The following is a 13,524-nucleotide window of genomic DNA, read 5'->3' on the forward strand; positions in this document are numbered from 1 at the left end:
TGCGTCCACCAGCCCATCCCAGGAATCACAGCGGAGGCTTTAACAGCCACTTGAGGAAACCACGACCTGGGTCTTGGCCCTAAAAGCTGCCCCCCGCTCCCCCCCCCCCTCCGCCCCAGGCTAGGATTAATTGGGGGGGAGGGTGGGTGCAGAGCTGGGTGCTGGCAGGGCACCGGGTTAGTGGCACTCTGCGGGTCCCTGCAGGGGTGTGGGATCCCATTATTTTATTAAAATCGGCCAAGGCGCCATCCCAGAGTAAGTGGCTGAGCCGTGGCCAGACTGCAGTAATCCCGGGGGATTAGCGTTCGGCCAGGGCCAGCGCCACAGAAGCATTTTTTTCTTCTCCTCCACCTTGGGCCGAGGGGCAGCTGCAATGCTTCACCTCCTCCCCGCGTTGGGGTGGCTTTTAGGGACGACAGAAGAACGGTCTGGGGTTCTTTCGTGCCTCCAGTCGGAGGATGCTAAACTGCTTCTTGAGCACCGGTGGGAGCCGGGAAGAAACCAGATGCTGCTGCTGGGCGTTGGGCTGCGCGGTGGCAGGGGGGCAGCGCTGCCTGGGGAGGGGGCACGGCGGGCTGGCCGTGCCACCCCGGGTCAGTTGGTTTTGTTGTTGGGAGCGGAGACTGCGACAGCTCAGTGGGCTCCTGTGCAAGGGAAACCCTGGGCAGGGCACCGGGCAGACCCTCGGGGGCAGCGTCCCCCTTGGACACAGATGTGGGGCAGACAGGGCAGGGGGTCAGGGGATGGGGCAGGCAGGAGCAGGGGTCGGGCAGGCTGCAGCACTGGGGTGCGCAGCGCCCCCCCCCGCCCCCGGGCACCCCCTGCGCTGTGCCGCTGCCCCTGCACCACGCACGGGCTGCGGGCGCGTGCCGCGGCGGGGCGCTCCCGGTGGCGGGTGCCGGGTGCCCGGTGGCCCGGCCCGGCCCCCCCTCCTCGACCCCCTCCCCCTCCGCGCGGCTCCTTTGTTGTTCCGGCCGAGCGCGGAGGCCGCCCCCTCCCCCTGCCCAGCGCGGCTGTGCCGCCCCCGGCGGGAGCGCGCCCGTGCGCGGGAGCGCGCCCCCTCCCCTCCCTCCCTCCGCGCCGCCGCCGCCCGGCAGAACCTTCCAGCGCCGCCGCCCCGGTGCCGCCGCCATGGGCGCCGCGCCGCGCTGAGCCCGCATCGCGCCCGGGCCCGCCGCCATGGAGCTGGGCAAGGTGGTAAGTGCGCGGCCTCCGGGGACCCCCGCGGGGGGGCGGGGGGCTGCGCCCGGCGGGGCCCCTTCCCGGGGAGTTCGGCAGCGCGGGCGCGGAGCCGGGGGGCAGCGGGGGCAGCCGGAGCCGTGCGGCCCCTCTCGCGCTTACCGGGGGGTCTCCCCCGCGCGCGGCCGGTGCCCCCGCGCGCTGCCGCAGCCCGGGCCGGGGGCGGCGCCCACCCGCCCGTTGGACTCGCTGCGCCCCGCGGGGCTGGGCGGTGCCGCGCGCCCCCGTGTCCCCGCGTGCCCCGGCCCCGCGCGGCGGTCACGGCCCATCCGGGGCGGGGGGCGAGCTGGTCGGTGCTGGGGGAGCTCCCCGGTGTGGCGGGCAGCCCGCCTGGTCTGGCTGCCGCCGGCTCCGCTGCGGGGCCCGGGCGTCCCGGCGGGATAACGGGCGAGGGACGCTGCCGCTCGCGGGCGGCGTCGCACGGAACGGTGCCCACCGGGTTCCTACCGAAGCCGCCTGGGCACTGCCGGGCTCCGCGGCATCGCGGCACCGCTTGATTCCGGAGCATCCTGAGGGCGAGATGCGCCCGGGTGCTCCTGCGGGATAAACTTCCCCGGTAGGTCGGTCCCGGGATGCTGTTCCCCCGAACACACACCCGGAGGTGAGCCTCTGACATCTGCGTCCTCTGCCCTCGCTCCTGTATTGCCTTCTGTTTCGAAAAATGCCCAAATACCTGTATTTGCTGGGAAGCAGAAGTCTCTGGTCAGGACCATCAGGAACATTTTAGGAATATTTGAAGGCGGTTGGAACCTTCCTGAACCACCGACCCTGGGAAACACAGCCATCCTCCCGCTCCAGATAGAAATCGCCACTGCTGGAAGAGATTATCTTCGCATAAAATCCCCACTTAAAATTAAAATCCTGGCTAACAGGGCAGCTTGCGGGAAAGGCTCTGGCTGTGGCCGAGCCAGCTGGGCAGCGGGGCAGGAGTGATGGAGTGCCCATATCAATAATTAAAGCAAGAAGAGTAACGAGTGTTTTTCATGCGGAGGAGTGTAGGGGTCCTGGGCGGCCGCCTCTTTTTCTGCCTCTCCACGGACCCAGCTGCCCATGATGGGGTCTCTGGTTGTGCTGTGGGGTCTCTGGTTGTGCTGTGGGGTCTCTGGTTGTGCTGTGGGGTCTCTGGTTGCAGTGGATCTGAAGTGCCTGGCAGCAGGAGCTAGGGCCCACGCTGGCCCTTCATGGTGCTGGCTGTGACCAAAGCACTCCCCAAGCTCTTCTGCAGCTTCAGTTGTCTTCTCTTTTGGCTGTTATTTTAGCTGGAGGCTTCAAAGGGGTCTGCATTTTACAGTGTCAGCTTCCCCGATGGTCGTTGGTGAGGTTTGGGTTCTTCAGTAGCCTCACTTTTTACCAGCTGTTCTCACCAAAACCACTTTTCTTGCAGTCCTTTTCCCTCCTGACCCTCCAAAGGTTTATCTGCATATCGGAAAAGTCCATGTTGCTTAAACTGGATTTAAAAAAGACATGTCCAGTAATTAATCTGCATAAATTGCTTATGGCTCTGGACAAGTCCAGTGGCTCAGCTCTTTGGGTGCCAGTCCCCCAACAGTGGGCAGTGATGTGTTCAGCATAGCAAGCTCTCATCTCTGGCATCGTTGGAACCAAACCCTTCCAGGCACTGGTGACCAGCCCAGTTCTCCCATCCTGGCACTGGATGTTTCACTTGAGTCCTTGGGACCCACTGTAAGTCAGTTGTGTGGTTGTCTTTGTTCTTTGCCTTTGCTTGCCTCCAAGGTAGAGGAGTGGTCAGATTCCTGCTCTAGCTCTTGTGATGAGCTTATTGTTTGAGCTCCTTATTTTCGCTGGAGGCTCTGGAGAGGCCAGGAGGAGCGGTGGGTTAAGTCCTTGCACGTGAAGCTTGTGGGCACATCATCCTGTGGATCCCAGCCCACCCTGCGGCCCTCAGGAGGAGCTGCAAGCTAGCGGGGTGGTCTGTTCAGAGACACTCAAAATGCATATCCTCCAACTTATTTTCGTTTTTCTACCATGGTAATGGTACTGCAACTCACAAGGCAAAGGCCTTGGTGGGAGTCAGAGAGCAGCTACCATCCTCTTGTGTCTCCTTGTGGTGTGGAGACCTCTGAACATCATCACATCGCCCTTCCCTGGCCTGGCCCAGGTGGTTTCTGCCCCAGAAGCACTGCCTGTGCTGGAAAGCTCCTCTGTAACACTCTCAGCAGGCTTCACCGTGTGCCAGAGAGTGCTTACAGTGGGTAGACAAAGTCTAACATTGACCTGAAGTCATCATCCTCCCAGCCTCAGGAGAGTGGACCTGGAGGTGGTGATGCCAGGGCAGGTTTCTGCCAAGAAGAGCCTCATGGCAACGCCGTTGGCTTTCAGCGTGGCTCCTGGAGCCCGTGGCTGTCTTACCAGTGACTGGTTTGGGGTGTCCCATGTGCCATGGCATGGCAGCGGGGCAGCAGGGCAGGGGTGTGGAGCAAGGTGTCCCCAGACACCTCCCCGAGGGCCCCCATGCTGGTGTCCCTTGGGATTCAGGGCTGTCTCTGCTGCACCTTGGTCCTCCTCCTCCTGGCATCCTAACTGGTGGCATCGACATGAGAGCCACTGTCACTGGGAGCAAACCCCAGTGGATGCAGCGAGGTTTTAGGGTTTCTGATGCTGGAGGCCAACATTGCTTTGGGGAAAATGTAGTTGTTTTTATGGCCCAAGTAAAGGGAAATCCGAGACTTGTGTGATTTTGGGGATTATTTGTCATCTGCTGGGAGCAGGAGGTGAGAATAGCGACAGCACCTTCAGGGAGATGCTCACACAGCCCTGGTCAAGGCGCTTCATCCCTGGAGCGGCTCCAGTGTGCAGCCGGCTGGGAGAGGAGTGATTTCTTTCAAAACTCATGGATCCAGCAGCGGAGGCAGCCAAATAGCCCAGATTAAATGATGGGGAGGTATTTTTAATGTCTCACTCCCTACTCAAAGGCAGCATTTATTTTGGACTGAGCAGGAAGACTGGTTTGTGCTGAGCATCCTCTTATCCTGCACATAGAAACAGATCTGTGCGTGCACGAGACGCCCAGCACCTGGCCCGCGCGGCGGCCAGCCCTGCCAGCACTGCCCTTCTGCCTTCCTTCCTCCGGCTGCGGCGGGCGCGAAGCCAGCCTTGTGCCCTGCTCCTGCCAGCCTTGTTCCCCGCTCCTGCCGCTGCAGCCATGGGCCACGGCAGCCCAGCGGAGCGGGGACCACGGCTGCCCTGGCTCAACCCAGGAACTCTTGCCAGTCCCAGTGTCCAGCTGGCTTTGCTTCGAGACTTTGCCGGAGAAGAACCTTTCCTGAGCCCCGGCTAGGCTGTGATTTGTTTTTAGCTGCTGTTGGTGAGTGATGTTTAAAGAGACATGCGCCCTCCAAAAAGCTCGTCTGCGCCCCTGTGTCCTGCACATGCTCCAGGGCTGGAGCAAAACTTTGCTACGCTGAGATTTGCATTTTAATTAAGTTCATGGATATTTTTTTTTTTTTTTGCAGGCTTGTAGTCAGGTCTCCCTGTTCACTCGCTTCCCCTGGAGCCCCTGTGTCTGCAGGGCTTGGTTGCGAGTTTTCTGGAGGTATGCTCTGTCCCAGCTCTCCATTTATAGAAAGGAATTAAGGAGAAATGAGGGAGCATTACTAAGAGGATTTGCACTGCTACTTACTCAGTTTCTCCAAATAATTTGCAATAGCTCTGGATTCTTTAATCAACACTCATTTCCTTTTGGAAATGAAAGGAGAAGCGGGAAGGCGCTGTGCAGCTCCTGAGCAGAGCTCAGCTCTTCGCCTTGAACGGGAGATTTGCAATTCGGGGGGGTGAAAGCGGAATTTGGGGAGTTCTGGCAGGGGGATGAGGGGATGTATATGTGCATGTGAAAGAGCAAAGTGATCTCAGTGCTCAGAAAGCCTCTGTCACTCTGTCCTGGGTCACTCTACGAAGCTTGGGGGCTCTTCTGTCCCTGCCTGGAGCCAGGGTGGTCACCCCAGTGCAGAGCTGTCAGTGGCTCTGCTGTGGTGTGGCATCTCCTGTGAGAGGAGCTGGGCTGAGTCAGGGGTCACGGGGGGTGTGGGGGGGGTGGTGTCCCAAGGGATGTGGTCCAGCTCACCCCGAGGGCTGGCAATGCTCATTGTCAGGGGGATTCCTCAAGACCCGTAGGAATGGTGCTAAATTCCCCTGTCCGAGGTATATCTAGCCGTGGACAAAAGACCTTGCATGGGTTTCTGGGGCACCCCTGGGTGCTGCAAAGAGAGGAAAAGGCGCTCAGCAGGTCCCACTGCTCTGGGGCAGGATAGTCCTTGGTCTGTATTACCTGACTCTGCTGCACCCCAAAATGGCCTTGAGCCCTTCTGTGCTCGTGGTGGTGGGTTTTCCTTAGCGTGCTCAAGAGATGCTGGAAATGCTAACGGTGCTTGCAGCAGTAACGGCATTGCTCGCCCAGCCTCGGCAGAGCCCCCTCAGCCCAGCCGTGCCCCGGGCGCTGCCCCACTGAGGTCTGCCCCACACCTCAGCCCCGTGGCCCTGCCGTGGGGCAGCGTGGCAGTGCCACCCCCTTGCAGCTCTCGTGCAAATGGGGCCCCGCCGCCTCTGCTCTCGCTTCCCTGCCCCGTTGCACAAGAGGAAGCGCTGGGGTTTCCTTTCCCGGTGGCGGGGAAGGGTGTGGGGCTGGAGGAGGGGCCCGGCTGCCCCAGACCCACTGTGGCCCCCTGCCCTGCTCCCAGTGCTGGGGGCGGGGGACAGCAGTGGGAGAGGAGCCCTTTGGGCACCCGCATGGGTATGAGGACCGGGGGCCGACATCCCTCCATCAGCCAGAAGCCGGAGCTGGGACAGCAGCGCTGCTAAGGACACTTGTGGCCTGACAGGGCAGAAACAGCCCTTGTAGTGTAGAAGCTCGTAATTAAATTAAAATTGAATTAGCATCAGCTGTAGGTGCCGGATGGTGTTGGGAAGCAGCGCCTGTGTCTTGGAAGGTGCCCCTCCATGGCAAAGAGGTCTGATCTTTCTTTCAAGGCAGCCCCAAATTTCCCTCCTCCTTCACCCAGCGTTGCAGCCAGAACCGGTGGACAGGAGTGTATTCTACTGTCGCCCTCCCTGACCCAGCTTGTCCCTTGGCGGTGACACTTGCAGCCTTGGTCCCGCGCCACTGCCCTGCACTCCTCTGCTTTGCCATGCGGGCGCTGCCAGAGCTGCTGGCCGGTGGGGCAGCAGCTCCAGCATCTCCCAAGTGCCGGTGCCTGCTCCGGGTGGCTGCTGGGATGGGATCCCTGCCCTGCCCTGCCCTCCCAGAGGATGCAGTGGGGAAGTGGGGTGCCCACAGCACCAGCAGGGATGGAAACACAAGATCTGTCTTTTGTTCAGAAACCTTTCTGCCATCCACATGGACATCATGTGTGCTTCAAACTGAGCAAGGGACTTTGGGATGGAGGGTCTTGGAGGCCACCGCCTGGAGCCAGGGGCTGCCAGCCCCCCATCACCCTCCCACCATGTCTCCCCACTCTGGGGGGGTTGCTGGGGGCCTCTGGTTGGAAAAAACATGTCCTTGATTTACCAGGAAAAGCCAGCAGGAAAGAGCAGTTAAACTGGGAGCTCTGTTTCCATCTCCCCCAGTGGCGTGGTGCTGGTGGGAGTGGGCACGTGCCACAGCAAAGCTGCTGGCTTCGGGGAGCAGCACCCGCATCCTGCCCCTGGCCACAGGCTTCCACTCGCCAGCTCTGCCTGTGCATTCAGCTTGTTACGTGTGGTCCCGGTCCCCCCCAGGTGGGACATGCATTTAAACAGCGGTGCTGGGGCTCCCCGCCACGCCAGGGGCCCATGGTGGCTGTCCTGCCTGCCTGTGCCTTCCTGGCTGTGGACTGGGATTTTGGACAGGGACAAGTTGCACCTGGAGCTGGATCTATGGCATGTGTCACCAGTGGCTATTGGGATGTGGGCATCGTGCTCCAGGCTGCCGCTGCTGCCAGAGCAGTAACTTCCTGAGGATTTTGTTGGGATTTTATTATTGCTGAATTTAATTTTATGGTTTTCATAAATGACAAGGGTCTGTGGCCCCAAGGACAGGCAGAGCTGCAGAGGTGGCTCCCACCCTTGGCCTTCCTCTGTAGGGAGCCTGCTCGCTTCCATCAGACCCCTCAGGAAGGGATGTCTGGTGGGGTCAGGTTTCTCCACCACGATACATGTCTCAGCTCTCCTTAAAACCAAGCTAAGATGCAGGTTCTAAGCTGTGTCCAGCCTACTGCTGGACCGGGATGCTTGTGCCTTGCAGCTGGCAATCTGGGTCCCCTGCCACCCCGAAATGAGCCTCTTGCTTCTTGCTGGTGACCTCTGTCGTCACCTGCATGGTTCTTACTGGTCACCTTCGTGACCTCGGTGGTCCCCAGTCAGCAGGGACCTGGTGCTGAGTGCGGTGAACAGCTGGAGACCTGCTGTGGTCCCTGGCAGAGCCAGCACCGTAGGAATGGGGCTGCAAATGCCACAGACCTGCAGGGACCAGCCCAGCATGGCTGGGGCGAGCAGCAGCACTCCCACAGCAGAACTGGTTCATACTGGGGCATCAGGACCTAGCAGTTTCAGCTAAGGAGGTACTCAGCCTTGGGGTGGGGGTACTGCTGGCAGCTGTAGGTGAGACCAGAAGCTGCCTCAGCCTTCCACGCATTGTCCCTGCTCCAGCTGGCCAATGCTTTGGTGGCAGAGAGACTTTCTGGGGAGTGGGTCAGGCTCATCGCTGGGGGGGGGGGGTGGTTGGGCCATGCCCAGCTGGACGTGGAGTGCCCGTGTGCCCCTCCAGCCCTGCTCGGCGCTGAGTCATTGGGGTCGGTTGTGATGAAGCCGTAGCGGGGCTGCCTCGGAGAGGGCCAGCCAGCAGGGATGCAAGGATTGCAGTGAAGACAGCACTGAGATAATCCCGCTGCTTTAATTGGTTTATATCAGCAATTAGCTACTTCGGGCAGTGCTGAGCCAAACGGTTTCATCCCTCAGTAGCCGGATTCACGGAGCAGGTGCCCAGCGAGTGCTTGGTGCTGCTACGAGCACATGGGAACCTGAGGAGAGGGCAGCCCGTGCCAGCATCACCGTGCTCCCACGCAGGATCAGCCGCAGCGTGCCCGCTGCTGGCACGGCTCCCCACGGGGCAGCGTGGAGTAGAGTTAGAAATCCAGCCTGGCCAAGGCTTCCAGCGGCTGCTTCTGCCTCTCCAGAGGCTACAAGGAGTGTGGCTCTGCCCAGGCTCCTCGGTGTGGGCTTCCCGAGGTGCCTGACATCTGTACCGCAAGCCTTGCCTTTCCTGCGGGGGGGCTGTGCTGGGAGGGGCTGCCTGCCCCCGCTGCCTGCCCCACGGGAGGGGTGGGCTGGCTGCAGGCAGGATCAGCGCGCCGGGGGTCTCCAGGCAGTGGGGACCGGTTGTGCCGTGTCTGGATGTGCCCGTCGGCGGTGGGGTGGGGAGGTGGCAGCGGGTGCCAGCCAGGGCAGCTGCCTGTGCTGCGGGCAGCGGGTCCATCTCCTGCCCCTCTGATGCCGCAGCTGGGGCCGCATCCTTTGCCGCCAGAGAGCACAGGCAGCCCCAGCCCTGCTCTGCTCCGCAGCCTGTGGTGGTCTTGCTGCCCCGCCGCCAGATCCCCATGCCCCTTTAAAATGCCCCTTACACTGCAAGCGGTGTAGGAGGCACTGGCTCCTGCCCATGATCCAAGGGCAGGGGAGGGATTTGCCTTCCTTCTGCCTGTCCCACCACCCCAAGGGCAGGAGAGGGTTCTTTGTGGTCACTGCTTTTAATTGCATCGTTGTTAGGCTGAGTAAATGAGTCCTGGCAGCAGCTGAACCTGGTGGATGCCAACTGCATCCCAGAAAGGCATCCGGCAACGGCAACGGGCAGCATCCAGCTGGCACGAGTAGGGGCTGGGGACCTGGATGAGACCCAGCCACTGGCAGGTGCTGGCAGAGCTGGGGGGGGTGGTCTCAGCGGGTGAGGGAGGACTGGGGGGGGGCCCTTCAAATCCTTCCCATCTCACTCCCCCTCCACCACTTCTCTTTTGCAGACTGTCAGCATCAATAAGGCTATTAATGCCCAGGAAGTGGCTGTCAAGGAGAAACATGCCAGAAATATCCTTCCCGAAGCGGGCTGTGGGACACGCGAGCATGGGAGCGGGGCTGGGGCCACCTGGAAAAGGGGCAGCGGCAAGGTGGTGTGCAGGGAGGGGTGCTGGTGTAGCTGGGGCCACAGGCGCGGTGCTGAGAGTGGCTGGGTGGGACCCTGGGGGCTCTTGATGATGGTGGTCTTTTTTCTGGCATGATATGGGGTCCCTGCTCCTTTGCTTGTTGGTGGGTGTCCAGCCTTGTGCCACCAGTGCTGCCACTGCTTGGGAGGGCGGGAGAGGCAGATGCCCACAGCAGTTTGTCTGCTTGGGGTGAGGATGCTTAATCCCCAAAGGTGCTTGTGGGCATGCTGCCACTAAAAGCAGATCCCAGCATCCCGGCAGGGCAGCTGGGAAGGCTTGGCAGAGGCACAGCAAAGCCCCGAGTGTGCCACGGTGCTCCCAGAGCGGTGGTGTAGGGTTGGAGGAGAGGGGACAGCGTGTGCCTGAGCTTGGCAGCTCCCCGTGGTGGCCTGGCCCCCCTCAGCTCTGTGGGTACCAGCTGGCTTCGGGGTGGCCGCTTTCCATCACTGAAGGAGAGAGGAGCGTTTCCTTGACCAGCCGCCACCATGCATACTGGGCACGCACCACGAGAAGGGAGCACAGACCTTCTGGTCAGTGGTGAACCGGCTGCCGCTGTCAGGCAATGCCGTGCTCTGCTGGAAGTTCTGCCACGTCTTCCACAAACTCCTCCGGGACGGCCACTCGAACGTGAGTGTCACAGGCCCCGCTCGGCAGCTGCCCCGTGGCCAAATCCTTTTCCCAGTGGGACTGTGTGGGGTGGTGGGAGATGCTGGTGTGTTGGTGTCCTTCTGGGGGTCAGTCCTGGGTGGGGGTGGATGCAGGGACCCCTCCCTGCCTTGCCACAGCCCCTCTGCACTGCAAATCCCAGTGCAGACTGCAGCATGGGTGCCGGAGGAAACCACTTGGCGTGGGGCATGGGCATCGACGCAGGAGCCACCACCAAGGACCCTGCTGTCCCATGTATATGGGGAAACTGAGGCACCCTGGGGCTGGCGGTAGTGACACCACTGGCAGGCTGCAGGTCAGAAAGGCATCAGGGCCTCCCATTCCTTACCCCAGTTGCCGGTTTGCAGTATGGCACACCTTTGCCTGCTGCCCACACTGCCTGCTTATTATCACTGTCATTCCTCCAGGTCCTGAAAGACTCCGTGAGATACAAGAACGAGCTGAGCGACATGAGCAGGATGTGGGTAAGCAGCCAACCCCACCAGCTGCCACAGTGGGGACACCCCGGGGGTCCCTCAGCAGCACCCGGCACGGTGGCCAGACTGGGGGGGTGGCGTTGACTTGGGGGGTGGTCTCTCAGGGGCAGCCAGGCTCCAAGGGCTGAGCAGATGCTCAGCCGTGGCTGACCTGTGGCTGCTGTGATCTCCCTGGGCTGGGTTTGCCAGTCATGTTCGCTATCCCCTTCCACCAGGATCAAATGCCGCCTCCCAATTTTATGGCAAAACCCAGTAAAACACCGCTCTGACAGTCAAAAGCAGTGCTGAAATCTGCAGAGATGATGAGAAGGTCCTGACCAAATCCCTTCAACATATCTGCTGCAAGCCAGCCTGCAGCCTGTGTGCCACTAGGGAGGGTTTGGCTGTGTTTTTTGGGGGGAGGTAAGGGAGGGGTCACTCATGCTGTAAGGGTAGAAGGCTTGTTCACAGCCTGCCCTGGATCTTAACAGCTTTTTGGTGTCCCCAGGGCCACCTGAGCGAGGGCTATGGACAGCTCTGCAGCATCTACCTCAAACTGCTGAGAACCAAGATGGAGTTCCACACCAAGGTGAGCATCCTCTCCCCAAGACTGCAGCGAGGGCTGGGCGCTGACGTGCTGGGGCAAAAGCAGTGGCGACACTCGGGGCAGGACAGACACTGGCAGAGCCATCCCAGTGCTGTCCTCTCCTCTGTCCTGGCCGTTCTGCTGCCTCCATGAAACGTGCCCCAGGCTGCCGGTGTCCGTCCTTGGCCTGGATCAAACTTGGCCCGAGGACCAGTGCTTTGGGGGTGGCAGGTTTCATGGTGGACCAGGGCTCCTTGAAGGCACAGGGGCTGGGCTAGGAGTTGGGGTGCTATGAGAAACAGTAAGAGACCCCCAGTTTTTGGGGTGCATGTTCTCTCCCAGGTATCCTAGATGTGGAAGGAGGTGGAAGAGAGGTGTGGGGTTCTGGAGTAGGGAGGGCTTATGGGGGCCATGCCATGCTGTGCCACACCGTCAGAGCAGCTGCTGCCCATCCCCAGCACTGCCCTGGCAAGATCCACAAGAGCTAGAGCAAGCCCTGGTGGCAGGGACAGGCAGGAGACAGCGTAGGCAGGGCAAGGGCCAGCACTGAGGTGTAAATCTGGAAAACCCTTATAGTGCAGCCTGGCTTTTCTGCATCACCATGGACATGGGGAGGGATGCTGGGAATTTGGGCTGGGGACGTGTTCCTGTTGGTGCACGAAGGAGGCTGAGCAGCAGCACCTGCTCTGAGCAGCATGCGAGCATGGAGGGTTATTTGCCGTGGTCAGCAAAGGAAATGGATGTGTATAGAAACCTGCCTTTGCTTGGGACCAAAGTCTGGATGTAAGGCTTTAGAGCTTTCTGAAATGAGGCTTTCCTATGGGCAGGAAAAGTGCAGTGGAAGTGACAAGTCAGCCTGGATATTTAAGAACGGCCGTGCAGCAATGATGATCTGAGCGCTGCTGAAGCATGCACAACTTCAGTTCTCAGCAGAACTTTAAACAGAGTCACAGATTTGAGTTTCTTTATGAACACCCAGTTCATTGCAGACCATAAATCTCATGTTAGATTTATCAGGCGCTCAGGACGAGGTAGCACAGAGCAAACCCCTTGGTCCCCAGCAGCCTCGGTGCTCCAGGGACTTCTGCATTCCTTCATCTGTCCCGTTTGATAAACGTCGCTACACACAGCATGCCATGGGCTCGGTCCGGCCGGTCTCCCATCCTGTCCCACCCACTGCTGTCCCCAGCCTGAAATAATCAGTGCCAGTCACCAAAATTCATATTTTCTCTCTCCCCTTTGGGCTCTTGGGCCATGTGTGCTCCTGGGCACAGGCGCATCCTGGGGGAATCCAGGTATCCATCACACATGGATTTTTTCCTCATCATCAGGAGCTTGTTTCCAGCCTCCGGAGCAGCACTGCTGTGCGGGTCCCTTCCTTGGGCTGGCCCTTGGGGAAGGGGTGCTGGCTCCAGACCTGCTCCATGCGTGCCGTGCTGGCTGCCGGGGCAGTGGGGAGCACATTTACACTAAGTAACGTGGCATGTCCCGCCTCAGGAAGCCGCACGCGTCGATGAAACTTCCTATTTAGGTAGAGGCTTTCTTATAGAATAAAATAGAATATACTTGTGCTGTGAAAATAACAGTGTGCTGCCAAGAGCAGGATGGAAGGTTGTGGTGGGCTTGTACCTGAGCGCATCCCTGCATGGCTTTGAGCACCCTCATCCTCACGGTTACTGGCTGTGGCCGGACACCTGTGATGTTTCCTTACTTTTCGAGCCCTGCTGGAAAGAGGTGTTTTGTGAAGCCAGGCTGTACCCATCACCCCAATTTGGTTTGGAGCTGTGACGTGACCTTCCCTGAAATGCCTGGGCAGCATGAGGAGGCTTTGCCCCTTGGAGCAGATACTGGCTCCTTCCCCTCCAGCTCTCGTCGATGCTGTGCGCAAGCTGGCAGCCCCATCTCCTCCCTGCTCAGCAGTTTTCTAAGCCCCAGGAGAAGTGGCTTTTCTTGCTGGGGAGAATATGGGCACCATGCACTGGGGATGCTGCAGTCAGCCAGGGCTCAGCAGACCTCGTGTTAGCCTCCTTTTGCCCCACATCACTCCCTCGGTGCTTCCAAAGAGCCACGCTGGTCTCTTGCACCAAGATCAGCAGCCCTGGTGCTCCCAGAGCTGTGGCCAGAGCAGGAGATAGTCCGAAACCCTTTCCTGACTCCTGTTTCCCCACGCAGAATCCCCGCTTCCCCGGCAATCTCCAGATGTCCGACCGGCAGCTTGACGAAGCAGGGGAGAATGACGTCAATAATTTGTGAGCACAGGGCAGGGGTGGGAGGCAGGGGAGGGGTGTGGATGCAGGCAGGGTGGTACAGCGCTGCCCAGCCGCACCGGCAGCAGTCCCCGCTGGGGACGGGACCTTGCACATTCCCACCAGCCCTGCCGTGGGTGCTGGGAGCAGGC

General features: G+C 60.4%; 1 protein-coding gene across 4 annotated transcripts in view; it reads left to right on the forward strand.

Moving 5' to 3' along the window:
- Positions 1-13,524, forward strand: part of HIP1 (huntingtin interacting protein 1) — a 51,182-nt gene that overhangs the window by 22,619 nt on the left and 15,039 nt on the right. For 2 of the 4 annotated variants that reach the window (XM_080388779.1, XM_080388780.1), the window contains exons 2-6: positions 9,240-9,303; positions 9,904-10,046; positions 10,493-10,549; positions 11,049-11,129; positions 13,299-13,375. In XM_080388779.1, the coding sequence (XP_080244905.1) occupies positions 9,240-9,303; positions 9,904-10,046; positions 10,493-10,549; positions 11,049-11,129; positions 13,299-13,375 (422 nt within the window). Of the gene's footprint in view, positions 1-979; positions 1,198-9,239; positions 9,304-9,903; positions 10,047-10,492; positions 10,550-11,048; positions 11,130-13,298; positions 13,376-13,524 lie in introns of those variants that run through there. The other 2 variants (XM_080388782.1, XM_080388781.1) reach the window with 2 other exon arrangements.

Source organism: Falco punctatus (genome assembly GCF_963210335.1).
Source record: "Falco punctatus genome assembly, chromosome: 1".
In the NCBI taxonomy this organism is placed as follows: Eukaryota; Metazoa; Chordata; class Aves; order Falconiformes; family Falconidae; genus Falco; species Falco punctatus.